At 45.2% G+C, this 23,478-nt stretch overlaps 1 protein-coding gene across 1 annotated transcript in view; it reads left to right on the top strand.

Moving 5' to 3' along the window:
• Window positions 1–23,478, top strand: part of PPIE (peptidylprolyl isomerase E) — a 189,830-nt gene that overhangs the window by 66,938 nt on the left and 99,414 nt on the right. The window contains exons 2-5 of the mRNA XM_086955749.1: window positions 7,064–7,162; window positions 15,654–15,697; window positions 16,334–16,360; window positions 18,791–18,872. Coding sequence (XP_086811875.1) covers window positions 7,064–7,162; window positions 15,654–15,697; window positions 16,334–16,360; window positions 18,791–18,872 — 252 coding nt within the window. The remainder of the gene's footprint in view (window positions 1–7,063; window positions 7,163–15,653; window positions 15,698–16,333; window positions 16,361–18,790; window positions 18,873–23,478) is intronic.

Here is a 23,478-nt window from a genome sequence, read left to right as displayed (position 1 = left end):
TTACCTGGTTCGTCACCCTAGTGTAGGTACTATTTATGAAGTATATGATTGATGATATGTTGTTTATCTGACCTTTGCTTTTGTCATACATTTTCCTTATGTTTTTTCTTAGCTTTTCAGGTTTTAAGTGACTCTGATTCTTGTGCTTGTCATTGCTCTTACAGATATTTTGCTATTCATTGATCTACTGTAACCCCCGCCTCGCCATTTGGATCCTTCAATGATGCTTATGTTTTTCTTTATGTATGTCTTTATTTTTGGAAACTGCCAATAAAAAAAATTGTCAAATAAAAAAAACACATATTTATTTATAAAAAAACAAAACAATAAAATACATAATAAAACAAATGTATCTTAGAAGAAAGGTATATAATCAGATGTGTAAGTGTGATAAGTTCTTTGTGTAAATTTGAAAACTTGTTTTGACTCTACCCCATATTAATTGTACCGTTTGGTAATAGAGCAGGCCTTGAGCACATGTTATACTCAAACTGCCCATTCTGGCCTATGAGAACAGATAGCCTTGCAATAGTGAAAAACGAAATTGGCTGTAATTCACTATCAGGACATGCCACACACACCAGGGCATGTTCTACCTATCACATACACTGCACCCTGCCCACAGGAGTACCTTGGGCCTTCCTTAGGGGTGACTGACATGTACAAAAGGGAAGGTTTAGGGCCTGGCCAGTGTTGTAGTGTAGTTCCTATTTCCCTAATAGGCTATGCGCATTGGAATAATATACACTATAATTTTGGCATAGGACTGATGTCAGTATTCCTTTATCAAGTACATTCAACTTAAATACTTTGTGTGCCAGCTAATTCAGAGGCCACTAAAAACTCCTTGAAAAACAAAAAGGGAGTAGTTTCTGGCAACCTCATGAACATCCCTTTAGAATCGGAACATGCCTCAGAATCATGGAAACAATAGATAACAGTTTCACTCATTCAATCGTGCATGCTTAGTTTCTTTCACTCATTCAATCGTGCATGCTTAGTTTCTTCAGAGTTACACAGAAAGAGATAGACAGGCGTTTCAATAAAAGGATTTATTGAACAGTCTGGTTTCTTGTGTAAGAGATATGAGCTGTTACAATCGCAAGACAGTATGCGAGATATATTACGTACAGCGTAAGCAGTAGAAAGAAATAATACTGCAATAGCATTGTCTTTTAGCTATGGCACATATTCATATACATAAATAACACAGGCTAAAAAGTGGATACTCGTCTGATGCTTCTAACTAGTTCTACCCCAGTGTACCTAACCTAAGTGTAGTACAAGGTAAGAAGTAGGTGCTGTATTCTATAGTATGGTAAGCTATCGTTTTGTATGCCAAGAGTCCCTCTAGGATCTAGTCTGTTCCATACCTTAGAATGAGAGAGGTGGGAATCGCCTTCCGGGTCTCAAACTCTAACACCACGCGAAGGGGGTCAGAACACTGGAAGCTGGATTCTCTGCAAGCAGGGATGACAGCGTCTGGTCAGTGCATCAGGCTGGGACACAAATCCCTCTAAGTCGTGATCTCTTCTGAACTTGCTGGGGCGAGTTGTATCGAGCTGTGCAGCGGAGCCGTGGTTTGCCATGGTAAGGGAAGGTATATTTATACCTGGTAGGTGGCTAGGAATGTTAGCATTGATGTAAAGTCGGGCAGAGGAAGACATCATGAATGAACACTTAAGGCATAGCGGTTCATGCATAATAGATGAGTTCTTGGAGAAATCAGTAGTCCTAGGCTAGTTAAAGTCCCCATGGCTTAAGGGTCTGGTTTCTAAGAACTCGTTGTGACGTTTGGGTGGACGGATGTAGGTGACCATGCCATATTTGGAGAGCATGGCTAATGCCTAAATAAGGGCAGGGATCTTGTGCCTATATAAGGGCAATGCGAATTGTGTCTATATAAGAACATGTATCGGGAAAACATATATACGGACATCTAAACCGAAACACAATAGTGTGTGCACTGGCCATGTCGACATGGCAGTTACCAACTGCGCGCAGACTCTGCAATGGCAGGTCTGAGTTACCTTTTTAAGGCTACTCACGTGGGTGGCACGGTAGGTGCTGCAGGCCCACTAGTAGGTAGCCTTTGATTTACAGGCCCTGGCACACCCAGTGCACTTTACTAGGGACTAACTAGTAAATCAAATATCCAATCATGGAAACACCAATCCATAACACAATTTACACAGAGAGCATATGCACTTTAGCACTGATTAGCAGTGGTAAAAGTGCCCAGAGTCCTAAAACCAACACAAAGTCAGGAAAAAATAGGAGGAAGAAGCAAAAAGTTTGGGGAAAACCCTGCAAAAAGGGCCATTTCCAACAGCTCGGCAAAGAATTCTGGGGAGTCAACGTTGGGGACATACAGCTAGCTAGAGTGACCGACTCTGCCCAGCCTGCCTCACATATGCTGTATTGTCCGTGCTGGTATTATACTGAAGCAGCTACGGCAAAGGGTGTTTTTGTTTAATGAGAATAGCCGTTCCTCTAGAGTATGAGGAGTAGAAGGAAAGTGTTCTGTGGTCCGCCCATTTTTGCGCAAAAGTGTTGTTGTGGTTGGGACTAAGGTGTGTCTCTTGGAGCATTGCAATATGTACTTGGTGACGATCTAAGTATGCTAAGACCGGACGTCTCTTTCTCGGATCTCCTAATCCCCTAACAATCCAGGCAAGGATGTGTAGATTCTGTTGAGGTGATGGACTAGCCATGTGGTATGGTGGGATCAACTGCGTGGCACTTTGGTCTTGGTACTGCGGTAAAGAGGGTAGAAAACCCACAATTTGTCTGTCTTTTATGTTGCGTTGCATGTGGTGAGTGAAACTTCGTAAACAATCCTATTCCTGCCCCCACCCACTGAAGCATCCCAAACATGCCAGAAAAAAAAATTCCCTCCCCCTCCCAGCAAACCCAACTATCGCAAGAACAGTCTGCATACAGGTCTGCAGCAATAAACAAGGTGGGTACACCCTCGGGAAGGGGGGAACTCCTAGGCTCATGCACAGTCACTCCCTGCCCTCAGAGTATCGAAATGATGGAAAGACCACACTCGGCGAGGGCGCTCGGTACCAAGTGTCAGTTAACCCCAGTGTTCGATTTATCTGGTTCAGAGTGACAGGTGATCCATTCATAAAGTTCATGTGGTGTCATGACGACGTGGTACTTCAAATGCACCATGGGCTACAACGGCATGTCACGGGTATCAATTAATCTGCGTTTGGAGAAGTCGACCGTGGCGACGCATCCGGAGCGGCAGAGGAGTTGTTGTGGCGTTTAAGGCTTTTCAGGAAGTCTTCCACCTATAGCGGATTGGTAAAGAAGGACTGCTTGCCCTGATGGGTAACCCGCAGGCGGGCGGGGTATAGAAGAGCGTAGTAAATTTGAGCAAGACGTAGCTTCTGCTTTGCAAGGATGAACTTGAGCTGCTGTGAAATCAGGATAGAGAGTGAACTTGTTTCCCTTGAACGTGAGCTGGTGTTTCTCCCCAGCCATCTTGAGAGCAACATGCCAGTCCCGGTAATTTAGGAGCCGAGCAATGAAAGGGCACGCTGTGCTTCCTGGTGGCGGCCTGTGTCAGAGCGACCGGTGCGCCCTCTCGACTATAAATTGGGAAGAAAAAGATGCAGCGCCAAGTGTGTTCTGTAAGAGTCTTTCTATATATTCTTCCATCCTGCCAACACTTTCGGGAATGCCAAGAACACGTATGTTGTTCCTCCTACTGCGCGTTTCAAATTTTTTTTCCGCAGCGATGATTTTAAGCAATTTGTCCATTTGTGCAACATGTCTGGATGATAAACGTGTTGACTTCAACGTCCGAAATGCGGCGTTCTGTGTCCTTGATACATTCTTCATGCCCATCTAACTTGTGGACAATGGCGTCCATCCGGTTTGTCAAAGCGTCCATTTTGTCTGCGATATCAGTTAGGCTTTGCCTCATCTCTAGAAGGAGGGGTTTCATGGCATCCGCCTGTGGGGGATGTCGCACCCGATGTAGTTTCCTCTCTAGCCTCCTCTGAACCCACCTGTTGTAAACGGCCGCTCTTCTTGGTTTCGAAGGTCAGCTGGGTTTGTTTAATGTCTGTTTTCCCCATGTTGAGGATAAGGTGACAACGAGGCCAGTCGATGCACAAGTGGCTGTGAATCGCCTAGTGTGGAGTGCGAGAAGCAACAGCGACCAACCCGGTGGTTCCCAGCAATGGCAGCAGGAGGGAGTGTAGAGCCTCACGACCACAGATCAGAGTGTGCCACAGCTGAGAAGCAGTGTGAGGAAGGCAGGCAGCGATGTGGTGCAGTCTCACTGTGGTGCTGGACACAGATGATTCAAGTTAATGCGGCATCCGTGAGGTGGGCACCAAAATTAGCGGCGTCGTCATCCACGATGTGACTGGAGCAGTGTCAGGGTTGCGTAGGCAACCCCCACCCTCCGAGTTGATATGAAGTGGCGCAAGTGTGTCAGGCAGGCCGCGGTTGACGGTCACTGCCGCTGCGCAGTACGGCAAGCTGATGAAAGATAGGATTTCCTACTTTTGAGCATCCGCTGCCCAACCAGCCCACTGAGGCACAGGCAGAACAAGTCCAAAAACAATGCAGTTATTAGTACCCGGGGCGGGAGGGAGCGCAACGGAAGTGGTGGAGGGAGAACATCCCCAGAAGTCAAGCATACAGGCGTGCGCGGGTTCGCGCCTTCAGTGGATCTCCAACACCGTAGGCTGAGCAAGGAGCAACTGGTGCAGCTGGTCTGGCCAGGTCTCAGCAAGTATTCGCTCAGAGGTGAGTGGCGTGGGTCGATGTAGGAGCGCCTATTTATCAGAGGACTGCTCCGCGCCCCCACCGGTGCCCCCATGATCGAATTGGCGGCGCAGCAAGAATAAGCTGCAAAGTCCGTTAATGGCAGTAGGGTTAGTTATGCGTTAAGTCTGTCTGGGGCCTGCTTTGCTGCACTGATCGTCTGAGCTTTGGCAAAGGGGACGGGGTGCCAGCGAACCCGCAGCAGATGGCTATGGCGGCGTGCGGCTCGCCGCGTTCCTATATTTGGAGCCCCCTGGGTAGAGTGGAGGAGTCGTCCCAGCCTCCGCCTCCCCAGGCAGACAGGGGAAGGGATCTCCGAGCGCTCACTAAGGGCAGAGTAGGACGCACTCATCCCTGTTATGGAAATGCAACTGGGGTTCCTGCCGGATGAGGACTGGGGCCCAGATGCCACGTGGGCACCGCGGCCCTCGCGTGCCGAGCTCTGCCTGTCTGAGGCTCCAGGCGAGGCAGTCTCCTCCAACGGTGTCCCCAGGGGGGCGCAGTGGAGACAGTCAGCAACGCGCCATCCTCCTCAAACTCGGGTCTCTGGGACAAAGTCATCACAACGATGTGGTAAAATGCTTAGTAGGATCACTGGTGCAGGATAAATTAACCGGTAATTATGCCGAGCTGCAGGAGCCTCACACCAGTGTGGCCATACTGCTCGTGCGCCACCTGGCGCCCCCCAGAGGTTACATGGAGGCTTGTGGAGAAGTGTGGCTCAACGATTAGAGCGGCAGAATCTGAGGCAGAGGTCTGGCCCAGGACCAGGGTTCAATCCCCGTCGCGGCAGGGTCTTGGGCTCAATGTCCTCGGACCCGATAATTCACGTCTCAGTGCCCACTCTAATCATGGGTTCCACTCTGCAACTCTGGGCAATAGCTTGCTTAATCTCCACACCGGCCCTAACAACGCTAGGATGCCTGGCTTTACCTTGGGGTGCCCAGGAGTGGACACCTCACAGGAACAGGCCAGGAAGGGTTCCACAGCGGTATTTGTACAGCGCGTAGAGACTCCTGGGTGATAGGCGCTATACAAGTGCAAATTACATTTACATGGTTGTCCTGAAGTGGTCTGACATTCCTGTTGGTATGCCTTTGTATTCCTGAGCGGTCTGGGACCTGTCTTTCCGAATCTCACCTGTCCAGTGCTGCTTTTACTTTCTGGGGGGAACTCCAAGGCCTCTGTGCCTTCCCGCCTAGTATTTCATAGAGGCCTTTTCAGAGTTTACAGGGTTGTCATAAATTCCTTCATTTTTCATTCTCTGACCCATATCCATTTGCATGTACGGTTTTGTCTTTCTTGGTTGCCTTAGTGACCATGAATTGCAATACACGTGACATCTGTTTTTCAATGCACCACTTTCTGTGGTATCGGGTCTGTATTTTCAATAAGAAAAACTGATCACTAAATGTTGTCCGCTTCTGCTGCCTCAATAGTGCATTGAGCACTTAAAAGCCAGCATCTTTCAGCTCCCCTCCTCTTATTAAATGCTTTAACCCATTTATTCTTTACCTCTTGCAGGTGTTCAAGAATATCTTTATTCTCGGACCTCAAGCCATCATTGTGAAAGCATGGAGGACGTGTACTCTGGGACAGGCTCCCTTGCACCTCACGCTTTTGAATCCACTCTTTCAACTACTAAGGTCTAACGGTTAGAGCGGTCGACCTCGAAGCTGGGGAACTGGGTTTGAGTCTTGGCCAGGATGCTTGACATCCTCTGATTCTGGGCAAAGCAGTTAATCTCCCAGTGCCTAACAAAATAAACGTGTCCGTCTGTAACGCAACTGGTGCTCATGTAAAGTGCTTTGATACCTTCGGATCTAGTTCACGCTATATAAAACTCCCCCCTTCACCCCACCCCCCAACCCTTTCAAAAAAGTATTCACAATGCAATAGGTCTCGCATTTGCGAGGGTTTGATCTATTGGCATTGTAAATGACAGTGCCTTTTATTTATGTGTTTTGAAAACCTGCAAGCGGTGCGAAAGCACGCACTTAGTCCCTCGAGTCTTAACTTATGAGAAGCAAGGCTGTCAGTAAAAGAGGCGCAGTTACTGTAAGTACATATTGCATGTTTACGCTCCGCTTGCAGGTTTTCAAAACACATTGCAAATGCTTGTAATGCTCCTACTCTTACTCCTGTGCCAGTTAGCAATGTGTGTGACTAGTTATTCATAATTTTCTTTCATGTAATTTTAATGGGCCTTGTTTGTTTCCCTAGCCTTGCTCTGTGTGGCCTCTGACAGTGTAACATGCTCTTTTCGGTGCAGGTGGACTAGCAGAAGAAGTGGACGAGAAGGTTTTGCACGCCGCCTTTATTCCCTTCGGTGACATCACAGACATCCAGATTCCATTGGACTATGAGACGGGTAAGGCCCAGGTCTCACTTTACTAAAGAAAGACAACTATAGCTATTATGGGAATGTTACAAAAAACATTAGTCGTCTTAATGATGAATAATATCGTCTTGTTTAAATACCGGATCAGCATTTGTGCAAGTCCATTCTGATTCTGAGTAAGTTAATTTAATTAGTAGGTGTATAATATTGAAGTTAGTGAAACAGAAACATACATGTACATGTTTTTTGTAATCCAGGTGCAGCTCATTAATGTTGCACATCCTACTTATGTTTAAAATCCCTCCTCTCGAAACACGTCCGATTTTGTTTTATTCTTTATGGTCACAGCATGGAGCTGCTGAAAACTGCCATTTCCAACAAACAGCCTCCGCTATTCCTGATTTATTATGCGAGTGTCTTATACAGAGTCACTTTAAGATTCAGGCAACAGACAATAAACGGTTGTGAAATATTTAGGGTTAGATCTTAGACTAACCCTAAATAAAACTTCAGCTTTTAAAAAAATGGTTAAAACATGAATTGACATACAAATCTATAAACTAATACAATAAAACATAAAGAAATAATATGTATGACATGCATCCCAATCAAGTAGTATTTATCTGTGCACTCACTTATACATCTTGTTGAATTATAATTGATAATCCTGCCAAACTAAAGTACTTTATCGAATTCTTGTTGCAAGTGAATGAATGAATGAATACAGTCTTATAAACGCACAACTTAACAAAGGGCATCAAGGTGCCCAAAAGATGGGTTAGTGTGTGGTGTGAGCCGATGCCAGGTTACAGATAAGCCTCTACAAAGAGACATGTTTTTTAAGATTTCGGAAGAGCATAGCAGATGGTTGTCCTTTTAGTTCCGGGGGAAGAGTGTTCCACAGTTTTGGGGGGAGAAAGGAGAAGGCCCTCCCTCCCCACCTGGCTCTAGAGACCCGGGGGACCGATAAAAGATTTTTGTTGGAGGAGCGAAGGACTCTGCTAGGAGAATAGGGAACTAGCAGAGATCTTATGCCTTCAGAGCTTGCTCCGTACAGGGCCCCATGAACAAGGCAAAGGATCTTAAGAGATCCTAGCCTGAATGGGAAGCCAGTGCAGGCTCTTCCTGGCTAATGTGGCAGAGGAAAGTCTGGGTCCATCCAAAAAAATCTGGCCGCCGCGTTCTGTACAATCTGCAGGCGCTGGATGAGCTTTTTGTTTATGCCGGAGTATAGCGCATTACAATGCTCATGTCTCGAAGAGACAAGGGCCACCACGATCTGCTTTCGAGCTTCTAGAGATAGATAATGTGCTATCCTTCTCAGAATCCTGATGACACCACAGCAAGTGGAGACTGTCCTATTGATCTGACGGTCGAAAGAAAGCGTAGTGTCTATCAGCACCCCCAAATTCCGGCAGGATTGAGAGGGCAAGGGGCACACTCCAAGGGATATAGGCCACCAGTCGCTAGACCAAATATCCTGATCTCCTCCGAAGATCAGGACCTCGGTTTTCTCTCCATTCAACTTTAGTGAATTCAAGATCATCCACTGTGAAACTGCCTCCATGCAGTTTCTAAAGTTGAGAGCGGAGGAGCTCACCGAGTGGGAGAAGGAAACCATGATTTGGGTGTCGTCCGCATATGACAATACCTCCAACCCGAAAGATCTTATTAAGTGTATTTAAGCTTGTAGAATATTGTTCGTGTTGAAAATTAAACACAAGCACCTCCTCCAATCCCTCAGAAGCACTTTCTGACTGCTAACAATTCAGAAGGGGTGAGTGTCTTAATACAACAAGCAGCTAATGAGAGGTGTGCTTTAGTTACTGAACCCAAACCGTTCTACTGAAATTTGCAGGCATTATGCACAGATGGTAAATTATGTGGCACGAGTAGGAAATCACCTTGTATGCTAACTTTTCTGTGGTACGTGTGCATCCCTAATCTGGGGTTTATTTTAAATTACCCCAATGTCGTAATCTTAGATCATATCATGAATATGTGCTAGTGTTAAAAAGGCAGGTCGGACACCCCAGAGGCTTTCTGTGTGGAAATGGACATTGTATTAGAAACCTGAACTTTGAGATGGAGAAGCCAAATCTATGACAGTAGTTCACGATTTTGGGTTTGAGGAGCTGCTTTTTTAAACACATGATTCATTGAAAGTACCCAGTTGCATTGTAATTGGTTGCCAGTAATTGGTTAGAACTTTAAGTTTTTTCAGTCTTACTTTTTAAAAAGTTTAACTTCAATATCCACTTTATCTAATTCCACCTTACTTACTTATCCCCCACCTCTCCTGTCCTCTTTTCTCTCCCTTCCATGACATTTTCCCCTCTTGCTGCTCTTCATGCACAGAGCGGGGTGGAAGGTGAATTTTTAATCCTGCACCAAAGCATGTTCCATTCTAATTTCTACCCCATTACCCAAGTCCCATCTCTATTCTATGAGTTTTTTTATTTTACTTATTGCTTTATTTGAAATTATTCCCTGCCTACTTCCTGTTCTCATTAATAACTTTCATTCAATTGTTGTAATTTGAAAGTTCTGATTTGAGTTGTTCACTTACTCCGGACAATCCAACCTGAAACAAATAAAACAGTACGCAAAATGGAGAGTTTGTTTGGAACCTGTTTGTTGGGTGCTTTTGGTGCTCTAAAATCTTAGTGTAGTGCAACAGCAGATAATTACATTTACATTTAATACATTTGAGGAAGTCACTTGTTTCAGGTGCCTAATACAATTCATTTAAACATAGTTGCAGCAAATGTCGTCTGTGCTTATCCTTGAGAAGTTATCCCTTTCTGTACATGTGCGATGTTAACTGGGTTGGGTTGCTTTCCCCTTTGCTTGCCAATCCAAGAGCACAGGATATGATGACATAGTGGGATCTCCCAGGAGTAATTACAAGTGGTATTAATAAATACAGCAGTGGCAAAGCTGATCTTTGGAACAACTGCAATCAAATATGTGTAGGAAAGTGGGTTTCCGTTGCAGTAACCCCCCCCCGCCCCACTTTTTGATAGACTACTGATGCACTTTTACTTGGTGTGCCCTGGGTCCCAGCCAATCAGGCTCCCAGGGTCTGTGTTCTTTGCCCAAAACTAACTAAATTGGCATCTCAGGCCACAGGTCAGTCCCTGGTTAAGGGCACTGAAGCCAGAGAAGGCCTCAAAGGGCTGCAGCACTTAGTGTGCCACCCATAGTGGTCCTGTACCACTACACTCACACACTGCCTTTGGAAGCTGAGTGTTTTGGTGCGTGATTTGGTGCAAAACAAGGTGAAGAGTCGACATGGCACACATCTCTGTGTGCCTTGCCTACAACCCACTGTCCTGGCATAGGTCAGCCACCCCTCTAGCTGGGTGCACTATACCTGTGGTGAGGGTACAGATGCATGAGCCCAGTACCCCATAAGTGTCTAAGTCCATTCTTAGACATTGTAAGTGCAGTGCTGCAATTAAGAGTATATGGTGCTGGGAGTTTGTCATTACATACTTCACAGCACCATAATGGCTACACTGAAAACTGAGAAGTTTGGTATCAAACTCCCCAGCACATTAAACCCACACTGATGTCAGTGTGGGATTTAATGAAAAATGCACACCGAGGGCATCTTAGAGATACCCCCTGAAAACTAACCCACCACTAGTGTCCAGGCTGAGTGGCTGCTTTCAGCTGCCACCACCAGACATGTTTCTGGACCCCTGGGTCGAGAGCCTGCTGCTCTCTGGGGCCTGAAACAATGCACATCCTGGGATGAGGTGCCAAGCCTCCTCCCCCAGGATGGGCAGGGTTCACGAATGGGAAGCTTTAAAGGAATGTCGCCTTTGGGAGCTTCCCCAGACCAATTGCTGCTTTCAGCAACTGGTCCCCACCGGTTCTGACCCCACCTTGGGCGGGAGAACCGGCGGGAAATCAAGTGAGGAAGAGAGGTGTGCCCACCTCTGCCAACTCCACCCCTCAGGTGGGGGAGGTGAGGTGAAGCACAACTCTCAGTACACGCCATCTTAAAGATGGGGTGAGCCAGCTAACGAGGGACAGGCACATGCCTCCCTCCCACTGGAGGGTGGCATAATAGGGTGTGTACCCACCCCAGGGAAGAGACTCATTGGTCCCTGTCTTTTACCTACCTGTAACACCCCTAAATCTAGTATTTAGGGGCACCCCTGAACCTTGCTCATGCAGATCCACCCAAGAAACAAGAAGAAAAGAAGGACCGAACAGCCATGCAGCAGCTAACAATATGAAGACGCCCACTGACGTGGCCCCAGCCCTACCAGCCTGTCTTCCCCTCGAACCTGCTCCTGCAAAATCTAGGTGTGTCCTGCAGCCAGCAACCTCAAAAACCCCGGAGGACTTGCCTGCCTTCACTTCCAAAGACTGCTTCTCCTGTGAACACTGGGTTTGTTCAACTGCAACCTCTGGCGGTAGCCAGAAACCGCGAATCCACCCCACTCAGCACCCGCCGTCCACAGCCCGAGCAGACAAACCCCACAAAGAGGTCATCCCGGCTATCCTGAACTGAGATCCGTGACCCCTGACCTGCTTCAAGCCTCCAGTCGACATCTGCAGCCTAAATCCAGAAGGCCCCCGAAACCGCGACCAGTAGCTGGTATGAAGATCCAACCCCAAAAGGCACCCCTGCACCCGACGCCCCACAAACTTGTGTGCAGCAACCAACGGTGCCTAACCAACCCCTAACTTCCCAACTTACCTTTCAAGTGGTGGTCGCACCCAGAAGTCCTTCGTCTCCCTGCCTGCAGTGCTTTTGCAAACCAGAGGTTCTCCATTGGAAACAGGGCATCGGACCTCAAAACAGCACCCTGCACCCGGCCGCCCTAGTGCCGCTGGGGGAGCACCTTTTTGTGCTAATTTGTTCCCCATTTGCCCTGAGCTAAAATCCAGGATCTTTGCTCCCACAGCCCAGTGGCCTGCTTGTCAGCAGCCACCAACCGGAGGCCCCCTATCCCCCATTGGATAACATTGGGCCTCAACACTCTAAACACAGCTGCCCTAGTGCCGCTTAGGGTGTAACAAGAGTGCATCACTGACCCTGGGGGACCCAAGAGTCCACCCCCAGAACCTCAACTCCCACTACCGAATACATACCTAAAAAACAATAACCATATTTTCCTCCGTAGGATAACATTGACACTTTTTCCTGAAAAAGTTTCTACGTTTGGAGTTTTGAAACCTAAAGAAATTCTTTAAAACTGTACGATTTAACAAAAATGTCTGTGTTGCATCCAGGCGTACACCACTGAGTAAGAAAAGTAATCCAAAAGTAACTTACCTGCTATTTTTACTAAAAATCTTATTCAAGTCCATGTACTGTATTTACAAGTGATTGCATTTCTCTGAAACAATACTGTAAGTCAAACCATAGTACATTTACAATTGCAATTGAACTGTTTTACAATCAGCATTTATTACTGTAAAGCAGTGGTTCCCAAACTTTTGACTCCTGAGGACCCCCATTGAGTCACCACTGGAAGCCGGGGACCCCCAAGAAAATTGTTTGAGTTAAAATTCAAATATTAAAACAGTAATTTAAAAAAAATACACATGTGTGCACACAAAACAAATATTCAAAGTTCTAAGGATTTTGGGGCCAGATGCACGACCATTTCATTTAGCACCTCGCAATTGGCGAAACATTGCGAGTGGCAAATTATGAGTCGCTAAATGAAATGTACAACTGTGTGTTTAACACTGTTTGGGATTCCCAATGGGGTCGCAAACTGCGAGGTTCATTAATATTAATGAGCCTCTCACAATTTGCGAGCCCATTGGGAATGCCAGCCCTCCCAGGTATGGTGGCCTGCTGAGCTCTGCAGGTCACCATGCCTGGGACGGCTTTTAAATAAAGCAGTTTAAAAAAAATGCAGCCTGTTTACAATGCATTTAAAAAAAAAGAAAATGAAACGTTTTCGTTTCATTTTCTAAGGGCAGGCAGAGGTCCCTGGGCCACTGCCTGCCCTTAAAAAATTATTTTGCATGCATTTACAAAGGGGAAGGGTCCCCTGGGGACCCCTTCCCATTTGCGAATGCATTACCAACTACTTGAAGTAGGTGGTAATTGCAAGTGTTTTGCGACTCTCTATTTGGAAGGGAATGCCCCTTCCAAATAGCAAGTTGCAAAACCTATTTAGCGAGTCGCAAACAAATTACGACTCGCAAAATATGCAATGTACATGGCTCAATAGGTTTTTGCATGCGCAAACGGGTTCGCGAACCGCTTCGCGCCTATAAAAACGGATCGTACATCTGGCCCTTAGTATTTTATATTGAAGTAATCTGTCACGTGCATTTCATTTGTTTCATAGCATTTCTCATACCATTGTAGGATGTCAGAGCACTTTATATCACACACATATAGAGACATTGAATCATACATGTAAATCAGTGTGTATATAAAATGTTTGAAGAGTGCTTGGTCTGGAAAAGCACAAACTCAGACCAAATACATCTTTTTAGCAGCATCAGGATAATGATTAACTGGGGAAAAACATAAGTTACTAACTGATACCATGCAGTTTGCAAGCAGCTCTTTGATGACAGTTTATAGGTCCCTCTGCTACATTACGATTGTCACTTATAAAGTGCACAGTAACGAAAGAATCTCTGTGACAAAAGCAGTAACCACGAACCTATGCACATAAAATACTGGTTTTTAAAATGTATGTTACACATTTTTTGCAGTAGGCACATTAACCCTCTGCGCTACACTAGTTAAGTCAAAGCTGCCACTGAACACAACTCTCCTCACGCTCCAGCAGGTACCTTAATCACTGGCATTATCTTGACACTTTTATTGTTGCTGGAAAGCTGCTAATTATACAAGAAACTTTTCTGTGCTTTTAAGCTTTTAAAACTGTTGCCTATCGACCCCCTGGGAATGTGTCACGGACCCCTGGGGATCCACGGACCCCAGTTTGGGAAACACTGCTGTAAAGTATTTATTGATTACCTGTGCCAGGCTTGCTTGGTTCTAGAAATAAAATAACTAAAATAATATTTTTTGCAAAAACAATTGGTCTGCAGTTCAGTCTTTGAGTGTGTGAATTCATTTCTTGACTGAGTGTGTACAACAAATGCTTAATACTGTCCTCTGATACTGCCTTACTGCTCGACCATACTACCACAAATAGAGAGTAAGGTTCTATCTAATTTTACCTCTGCCTACCTTTGGGGTTCCACTGGACTCTGTGGACACTATACCTCACTTTGGCATAGAATATACAGAGCCAGCTTCCTACAATATGTTCTAGGATTGCATAACTATAAAAGTTGTTTGTACCTATCTGGGTTGTGAACCTACTGACAGTGCTTTGCTTTGTGGAACATAAGCCTGGTGCTCAGAGTGTTGTGTAAACCCTAAACCTGGTGCACAGAGAACCGTGCAGGTTCTGAACTTGTTGCATTGGACTTTTGCTGTGTGGGTTGGTGTGACATGAAACTGCTGCATAGAATTCCATATGAGGCATAAATCAATTGGGCAGACTGTTGCATGGGATAGAACCTGCTGTATGGTACAATGTGTGGAAAACAAACTTTCTAAACAGTTCTTCGCGGGATGTCGATCTCGTGCGCAAAAGCCTCATTTGGGTATGAACCTACTGTAAAAAGTACTCCACTATCTGGGATGTGAACCTACTGTAGTGTTCAGTTGTGTTGGGAGTGATCTTGCTGCAAAGAATCGTGATGTAAACCTTCTTTGAAGATCACTAAAAAGGGTTAGCTTGGAGCTCAATACACTTGATGCTTTGGGTTATTGACCTTATGTAGTGTCTGTAGTATCTGCAGCACCTACTATGGTTCTGATCTGTATAGGGCATGCTTGAAATGCACTAGGACGTCAAGCCGTTTGCATGTAGCACTGCGCTAAGTGACAGGTTGCACAGGGGGCTATGTGAGATGCAAACCCACTACAAAGGGCTCTCTGGAATGTGATCCGTTGCCATAAAGAAGTGTGTGGGAGTTGATCCAGCTGTACAGAGTGCTGTGTGAGACATGATTCATTTGGATAAAGAAAGCCGTCTTCTGTGCGGGATGTGATCTGGCACACAGAGCGGTGTATGGAACTCCTGTGTGGGACATGATCTGGTTTCATAAACTGTAGATGCAATGTGGAGACCATGAAATGACTGCCCAGAGAGGTGACTGGGGTGTGATCTATCTTTGGAGAATGTTGTCCTAGGTGAGATTTCATTCTGCTGTAGAGAGCTACTTAGACTATGAGGTGGCTGTACAAAGTAAGTAAGTCTGTTGTGCTTACGTACAGCTTTGCCAGGATCATTTCCCTTCTCACACGGCACCTCTGTAACTGATGCGGCTTGTCAGACTTGGCAGCACAATCCACACACACCTAGGTGTGTGTGGATTGTGCTGCCTTCCACAGACAATTGCCTTTATGGAACCATTATCTACACTGGGAGTGCTCCTGGAATTTGAGTGCGTTTGGCAATTCTTGCACTTGTTTTCTCAGCGCTCATGGATCATTTTTTTTATCCAACAGAAAAGCACCGCGGATTCGCTTTCATTGAGTTTGAACTGGCAGAGGTAAGAGCCATCAACCATCTTCTAATCGCCAGAATGGTATACCTGCGTAATAATGGGAGTCAGGTGTGTTGTACCCCTTCAAGTCTGTCTTTGACTAGGAAGGGAGATCCTTCTGCTCCTTAATCTTTTGTATCTGGAGGATCGTCCTTGCTCTGTGTTCTGAGAGAACCAGTTGCAAGATGACGTCTGTTCCGTCAAGTAACAGTAAGGGGGCTGTTTTTACTACCCATTGTATCATTGCTCCGTCAGAGCAGGAATGTTCTATAAGCCTGGTTCAGCCATCTTGCAGCCCTCTCCACGCCTGATTTTAGTAAATCCTTTACCATTATACCTCCAAAAGGTGAACCATAACCTAATGCAGCAGAACTAAACCATCAGGACTTTGCTGCAAGTTATCCTTTAACATCCCTCTTTGTGTGTCCTCAGTGTTGTCCATAGGTGAGATCTTACACAGGTTGTCCTAGGGTCGAAGGCATCTCTTTGGGGAGCCGCCATTAAAGAATCATAAATACAGAACAATGGGACCCAGTACGCTAGTCCTTGGGAGTGGTCTGGGTCGAGAGACTGAGCTGAGACTTGCTTGTTGCTCCTTTCTGATGGTGACATTAATAGTTTCCTTTTTCCTCCTCTCTGCAGGATGCTGTTGCTGCAATCGATAACATGGTATGAATCATTTTTTTTCTTTATTTTACTCATGGGTTGTTTTATTATGAAAGTGTTTGTAGGATACTGTCTATTATTACCACCCACCGAGTATGTGGCCCTCCGTTCTTAAAGTGGCAATGCTGACTAAAATCGAATGTCTCGTTCTAAATGGATTCTGTGGCACCATGGAACAGTCTTGTGTAAATCGATCTGTTCGGCCTGAGCAGTCATCATTAGGTGTGCATGGTGACCTTCGTCTAGAAGTGAGATATGTCACCTCAAATGGAGTTTTTCGAATCCCATCTCACCAGGTACATCAGACGCTGCCAGTTTTGGTTTTGGTTTTGTACTGTATGGTATGGAGCAAAGGGTGTGTCCACAGAAGAGTTTCAGAGCGCTGAAATGGGAGTGTGAGTTTCTCACTGCCCAGTAGTCTGATTGCATATGCCCCTGGCTTCGAGATTAGTTGTTAGAGCTTGGGACAGAGGATCTGCCCATTGGACTTGGATTTGTGTCTCTATGTAGGTGGGTGTTGCAGGAGTCCATGTCTTCTTGTCTTTGTGTCTATGTGGGTCGGTGTTGCAGGAGTCTGTCTGCTTGTCTTTGTGTCTCTATGTAGGTGGGTGTTGCAGGAGTCTCTATATCTGCTTGTATTTGTGTCTATGTAGGTAGGTGTTGCAGGAGTCTGTCTGCTTGTCTTTGCGTCTATGTAGGTGGGTGTTGTAGGAGTCTGTCTGCTTGTCTTTGTGTCTGCATGTAGGTGGGTGTTGCAGGAGTCTATGTCTGCTTGTCTTTGTCTCCATCTCTGACTGCTTGTATTTGTGTCTCTATGTAGGTGGGTGTTGCAGGAGTCTGTCTGCTTGTCTTTGTGTGTCTATGGAGGTAGGTGTTGCAGGAGTCTATGTCTGCTTGTCTTTGTCTCCATCTCTGACTGCTTGTATTTGTGCCTCTATGTAGGTGGGTGTTGCAGGAGTCTCTATGTCTGCTTGTATTTGTGTCTCTATCTAGGTGGGTGTTGCAGGAGTACTTCTGCTTGTCTTTGTGTCTCTATGTAAGTGGGTGTTGCAGGGGTCTCTGTCTGCTTGTCTTTGTGTCTCTATGTAGGTGGGTGTTGCAGGAGTCTCTGCTTTTATTTGTGTCTCTATGTAGATGGGCGTTGCTTGTCTTTGTGACTCTATCTATTTGAGTGTTGCAGGAGTCTGTCTGCTTGTCTTTGTGGATCGATATTCATAGGATGATGACTGTGTGCACAAGTGTCCGTATTTCTTTTATCCTATGTGAACTACTCCATGGATATCTATTGTCCTTATACCTTAGTGTCCCTATGTCTTAGGCAGGGAAAAGCGAGAGCAGTGGTATACATCAAGTGCCTATGTTGGAAATGTTTACTTCAAAAATATCACCCTTCGGTCATACCATATTACTTCAAACCCGGACCCTGATGCTCACAGATGAATTTTTAGGACTTCATAAGGAACTCTAAGATTGAAGTTTTGTATGCAGTTCTACTGTTGAAATTCTGAGTGAATTACTGCTGGGTACTACAATGATCATTGTAAACACAAATCCGTCTTTTTTGGATTTACTGTTTAATTCCGTCATTTGTTTCACGTTACATCTCCAAAATGTCCAAATATTCACAACTGAGGCAGCACATTTTTTTTAGGCCTGGGCAAAATTTAAATTAAGCTGGTGTAATTTGTGTAATTTCAAGTTATGTTTGTTACGCAAAATCCCAGAAATTATGCAGTCACACCACTTATAATTACGTCACTGATGCTACAGAATTTTAACACAGGGGCGTGGGAACGACACAAGCAGCCATAATGAAAGCAGCTGTTGTTCACACCATTTGTGTTTTAAATAATATGTTTTCTTTTTTAGCACTAAATGCACCTTCAAAAATTGGTGCAAGGGCACATTTCGCTGTAAAATGCAATGCTAAATAACCGATTTGCATTTCACTTTCACATTGTTTACCTGAAAATGTGCATAATTCTATAAAAGCAAAATTCACACATTTCTCAACCTTTTTTTTGTGTTTTGTTTTGTTTTTTACAAGAAAGGATTATATTAAAGAGTTATTTCGATATTCCACCTTTTAATCTTAAGGTAGAACCACTAGATGCAATTTGTTCCTACTGACGATTATATTTTACTCTCTTCATTAAGTTTGTTTGTGAGACAGCTATGCATATTGATGTTCTCAGAACCACCTCCAAATATTGATCAGCAGGTTAGTATGTCCATTTTATTCTTTACGTAAGGAATTTTCCAGGGCTTGTTCCTCTTTAGTGTCATTTACATATCTATTTCTAGACATTTATCTGCTGTTCTCACAAATTTCAATAGAATTTTCTTAGGACATATAGAACCATATTGAGAACTGTGCATTGAATCCTGCGACATTCATTCTCTTTCTTTCGCCCTCTTGATGCTTGTTGACAGAATGAGTCTGAGCTGTTTGGGAGGACAATCCGTGTCAACATGGCCAAGCCGATGAGGATTAAAGAGGGATCATCCAGAGCAGGTGAGTGATTTTGAGCAGGGTCGGGGCATTGAATGGGTCCGCAAAGACTCTCTTGTGAGATGTGGGGATGAACTTCCTTGCAACATGTGTTTACACGCTGTCTGTATCCAAGATGCTGAGAGCTGTATGTGGTGGTAGAAGCCTTGAGAAGTGTATCTCATCTGATGCTAAAAAGTAAAGTCAAGGGAGTCCTTGAAAACAGCAGCTTGATGAGCAACATTAGGTTAACTCCACAATATCGGTCACAGATAAATGGAAAGGGGTCGTTGATATTGAAGGCAGTTTAGAGAAGTCTGTAACAAAGATGAGATTCTCTAATAATTGAAGAACCAAAATATGTAGAGAGGATATGTAAAGTAAATAGAAGCTCTAAAATGGTGGGCTTTGGTTTGGGATTGGGAGGTAGGAGTTGGTGTGACCTTAGGTACTGGATGTAAGTGAGAGAAACAAGGCGTTGTAGCAGATGAAGGGGGAGGAATGTGATTATACTGAGAGCTTTACAGGACATGGAAGTTGACAACAAGTTATTAGGTCTCGCTAAGAACGCAGCGCAGCTACTTCGCTAGCGAAGACTCTATTGGTGTGGCTTTGGTGCGAGAAAGGAGACAGGAGGTGGCACGCGCGGACAGGAGATGTGCACTTCGTACGCGTGCACATCTCCTGTCCTTGCGTGCCACCTCATGTCTCCCTTCAGCTGAGAAACCGGCGACATCGCACACTTTCACTTTCCCTCCCTCCCCTTCAAGAACCCGGACATTCCACGGCCACGGCTTGTTCCTCCTCTACCAGCCCAGCTGTTGTGCCTGACATTACAGTTTTCCTCCCTCCGTCGGCTCCACGGAGCCAGCTTGTTTTCTTTTCTTCCGTTTTCCTTTATGTAATGTGTGGTTTTACGTGTTTTTCTTTACGTAAATTTACATTTGAAAAAATGTTCACAATTATAACTATTTTACATTTTACATCAAGTTGAGTCAAAGTGTTCAACATACGTTTAGATGACCTGCCCCCCTCTCCCCCCCACCTAGCCCCCCTAACCAGGGATGTTCGCTTTCTGTTTAAAGGAAGGGGAGAGGAGAGTGAGAGTGTGTGTGTGTGCCCCAACTGAATGAAATTCACCTCAGCTTGACGGCTTTGTACTTATGTTAAGACCGTTGGCCAATAAAATTCACCAAAGAAAACCAAAGGGGATGATGGACGGAGCGTTGACAATACAAACACTCACCCCCAGTCAAGTGATCTGGGTTTAATCCATCACCGTTCTTTAGCTCACTCCGCCACCCAGTTCAGACATGGCCATATGCAAATCAGTCTGACCCTGTGCCTCATGGGAACAGTCCAGCCCGAACTGCCAAGCCATGTCTTCCCTGGACCGGAATCAAGCTTCCCAGGACCGGTTTCTGGCATTACAGCCGTCTTCAGCCGGGCTTGCTTGAATCCAGTGGCAAAGTGAGCAAGGGACTCACGTCTGAGCATATTCTGCCAACTTAGGGCGAAAAAAGAAAACCAAAGGGCATGATGGACGGAGCGTTGACAATTCCAGCCGGGCTGAAGACAGCTGGAATGCCAGAAACCGGTGCTCGGAAGCTTGTTTCCGGTCCAGGGAAGGCATGGCTTGGCAGTTCGGGCTGGACTGTTCAGGTCCAGGGAAGGCATGGCTTGGCAGTTCGGGATGGACTGTTCCCATGAGGCACAAGGTCAGACTGATTTGCATATAGCTATGTCTGAACTGGGGTGGCAGAGTGGGCTAAAGAACGGTGATGGATCAAACCCAGATCTTTTGACTGGGTATGAGTGTTTGATTGGTTCAGATGCTCCATCCATCACCACCCCCTTTTGTACCGCTTTGGCCGCCATAAGTGTGGCAGGGTATGCTCAGACGTGAGTCCCTTGCTCACTTTGCCACTGGATTCAAGCAATCCGGGCTGAAGACGGCTGGAATGCCAGAAACCGGTCCTCGGAAGCTTGTTTCCGGTCCAGGGAAGGCATGGCTTGGCAGTTCGGGCTGGACTGTTCCCATGAGGCACAGGGTCAGACTGATTTGCATATAGCCATGTCTGTACTGGGGTGGCAGAGTGGGCTAAAGAACGGTGATGGATCAAACGGAGATCTTTTGACTGGGTGTGAGTGCTTGATTGGTTAAGCTGCTCCGTCCATCACCACCCCCTTTTCTATCGCAATAAAATTCACCAGGCATACAGTCAAGTAATTTAATATCTGCATGTGCATGGTCCATTTGGGACCAGCTGCAGACGTTTTCACGGTGCTTGCAGTGGCCGCAACATCCATGATGACACATCTGACACCGTTTAAATTCACATCTTTACCTACTAAAAGGGAAAACCCATTTTTTCTTTTGTTTGAGTTATTGGTCGCATGTGTTCCCAAAACATTTAATTTTGGTTTTTCGATTCGGAAATATACATGCTGGTGTCAGCAAAAAGCTAAAAACATACATTAAAAAAAACGAGGGGAGCGCTGATCTCTGGCCCTTCCTAGCCCCAGGAGTCAGCCGCCCGCGTCATTTGGCAAAACTATGCAAGTCTATGTCCCTCTCCACAGCCTGCTAGGAGCGCTTGTATAGACAATATACACTCGTGGTAATAAAGTGTGTTCTCATTAAGCCATTGGAATTGTGCTCATAGTTCTACACCTCGCCAGGGGGTACTACTAAGCGTTACATAAATGAAATTACTTAATTTTGGTAAAATATTAGCTCTAAACGTATCACTCTGTCGCAAAAAATAGGGAATTTTGGTGAAATTCTGTGTCATTGTGCCAAAATTTCCCTGTCACAAGTCTCTTCTTTAGCTAGCTAGGTTGGAAGCTGCTTGCACTACCATGCAATATATGTTGCTTTGTGTTTACAATTTCCCATACTATGCTCATTTACTCTCGCCCAAGCGAAAAAGAAAGTTTAAAATACGTATTATTTTTTTTTCAAAAGTAGGAAAAAATGAAATCACTCATTTTATAGCACTGCGTTCCACTATAAATGAAAAAAAAATCTGCTTATTAGCAATGTTAATTCTTGTGTAAGCCACTAAGTAGGTTACCCACTGAGGGTGGGTAAAGGGTAGATTTAGTATTGATGTATGCGGTATGCATTGTATCAGAGTGAAAGGTAGCTGGAACAACGCTGGTACTGTACTAGGGAAAGCAAAGGTGCACAGATTTCATTTGAGCAACCAGCAATCCAATCCTGTGTCAGAAACAGCAGAGCCACAGAAAGAAACCCCTAGGCTGATTGGACATAAGTGGCAGAGAGAGGTGGTCAATCTAGTAGGCCTGGTTAGGCAAACACAATATGGTTGTAAAGTTCACAACAAAGAGTTAAAATCAAAATATGATCAGAGGATAAATAGCAGGTATATTTCCTGCTTCAGGGAGGGCCAGGCATACATTAGGTTACTAAATGATTCCATGCCATCTGGGACACCATTTCTAGTCCTCGACATTCCTTTAACCACATGGCTGCTGCCATGATTTTTCCCGTATGCTGGAAATTGCTCTTTTGCTGCAGATATGACGAGCTCAGCTCGTCATCAGCACACGACACCCGTGGGTGATGACGAGCTGAGCTCGTCATCAGCAGCGAAAGGGTTAACAACCTCATGAATTCCGGATCCTGTAGCATTGGTTCAGTTTAACTGAATCCATTGGACTAGCACATCTGAAACTTATTTGTGAAGGGATAGCACAGGACTGAAACCTGGTGTTCTTAGTCACATGAATTCACATAAATACACATGGATTCAAATGGTCTCGTAACCCAACTCTGCTTCTCAAACCGTGTCCCAAACCAATGTGCTCTTGCCTAAATGCCATTGCTCGCTTGTTTGGCAGTCAAGTTTACTCCTGGTTAGACACCCTACAGGTGGAGATAGATTACAAAATGAAATCCTCTCTGTTTAAGCAGGCATAAAATATTCCAAGAGGCCGGTACACCACAGTCAACCCATTCGAGAATACTCATGCCTGTGGATTCCTTCCCAAAAAATGTGTCCGCCCAACAGAAGAGAACTTTGGTATGCTCACCTCACCTCTGTGGGTTGCTACCCAAAGAGCAGAAGGAATCCTATGTAACATCGGATCTTAATAACTTCCAACCTATCTCCAGCATCTCCACCCTTGCGAAACTTCTTGAAAAATGTGTCCAATCCCAGCTCTGTACTCACATTGAGAATTACCAACTTTTAGACCATCATCAATCAGGTTTCCGGAGCGGTCACAGCACTGAATCGGCCCTTGTACACATTTTTGATGACATTCTGAAAATACTTGATAAAAACGAATCCTGCCTCCTGATCCTCCTTGACCTTTCCTCTGCATTCGATACAGTCAATCATGACATCTTCCTATCCATCTTACAAAACAGAATGGGTTTCTCTGACCAGGTGCTCCTCTGGTTCTCATCCTTCCTTCTACACAGATCTCAAAGATTCAAGTCAAACCACTCTCTCTTTCAGCCCTCCCCAGTACTTATGGGGGTCCCCCAAGGATCTGCCCTTTCACCTATCCTCTTTAACCTTTTCTTGGAACCTCTCACTAATCTACTTAACTCAATGAACATTCTCTTCCACATGTATGCTGACAACACTCAACTCTA

Source organism: Lissotriton vulgaris, chromosome 2_1, assembly GCF_964263255.1.
Source record: "Lissotriton vulgaris chromosome 2_1, aLisVul1.2, whole genome shotgun sequence".
NCBI lineage: Eukaryota > Metazoa > Chordata > Amphibia > Caudata > Salamandridae > Lissotriton > Lissotriton vulgaris.
The sequence above is the reverse complement of the archived record's forward strand: the minus strand, read 5'-3'. Positions and strand labels throughout refer to the sequence as shown.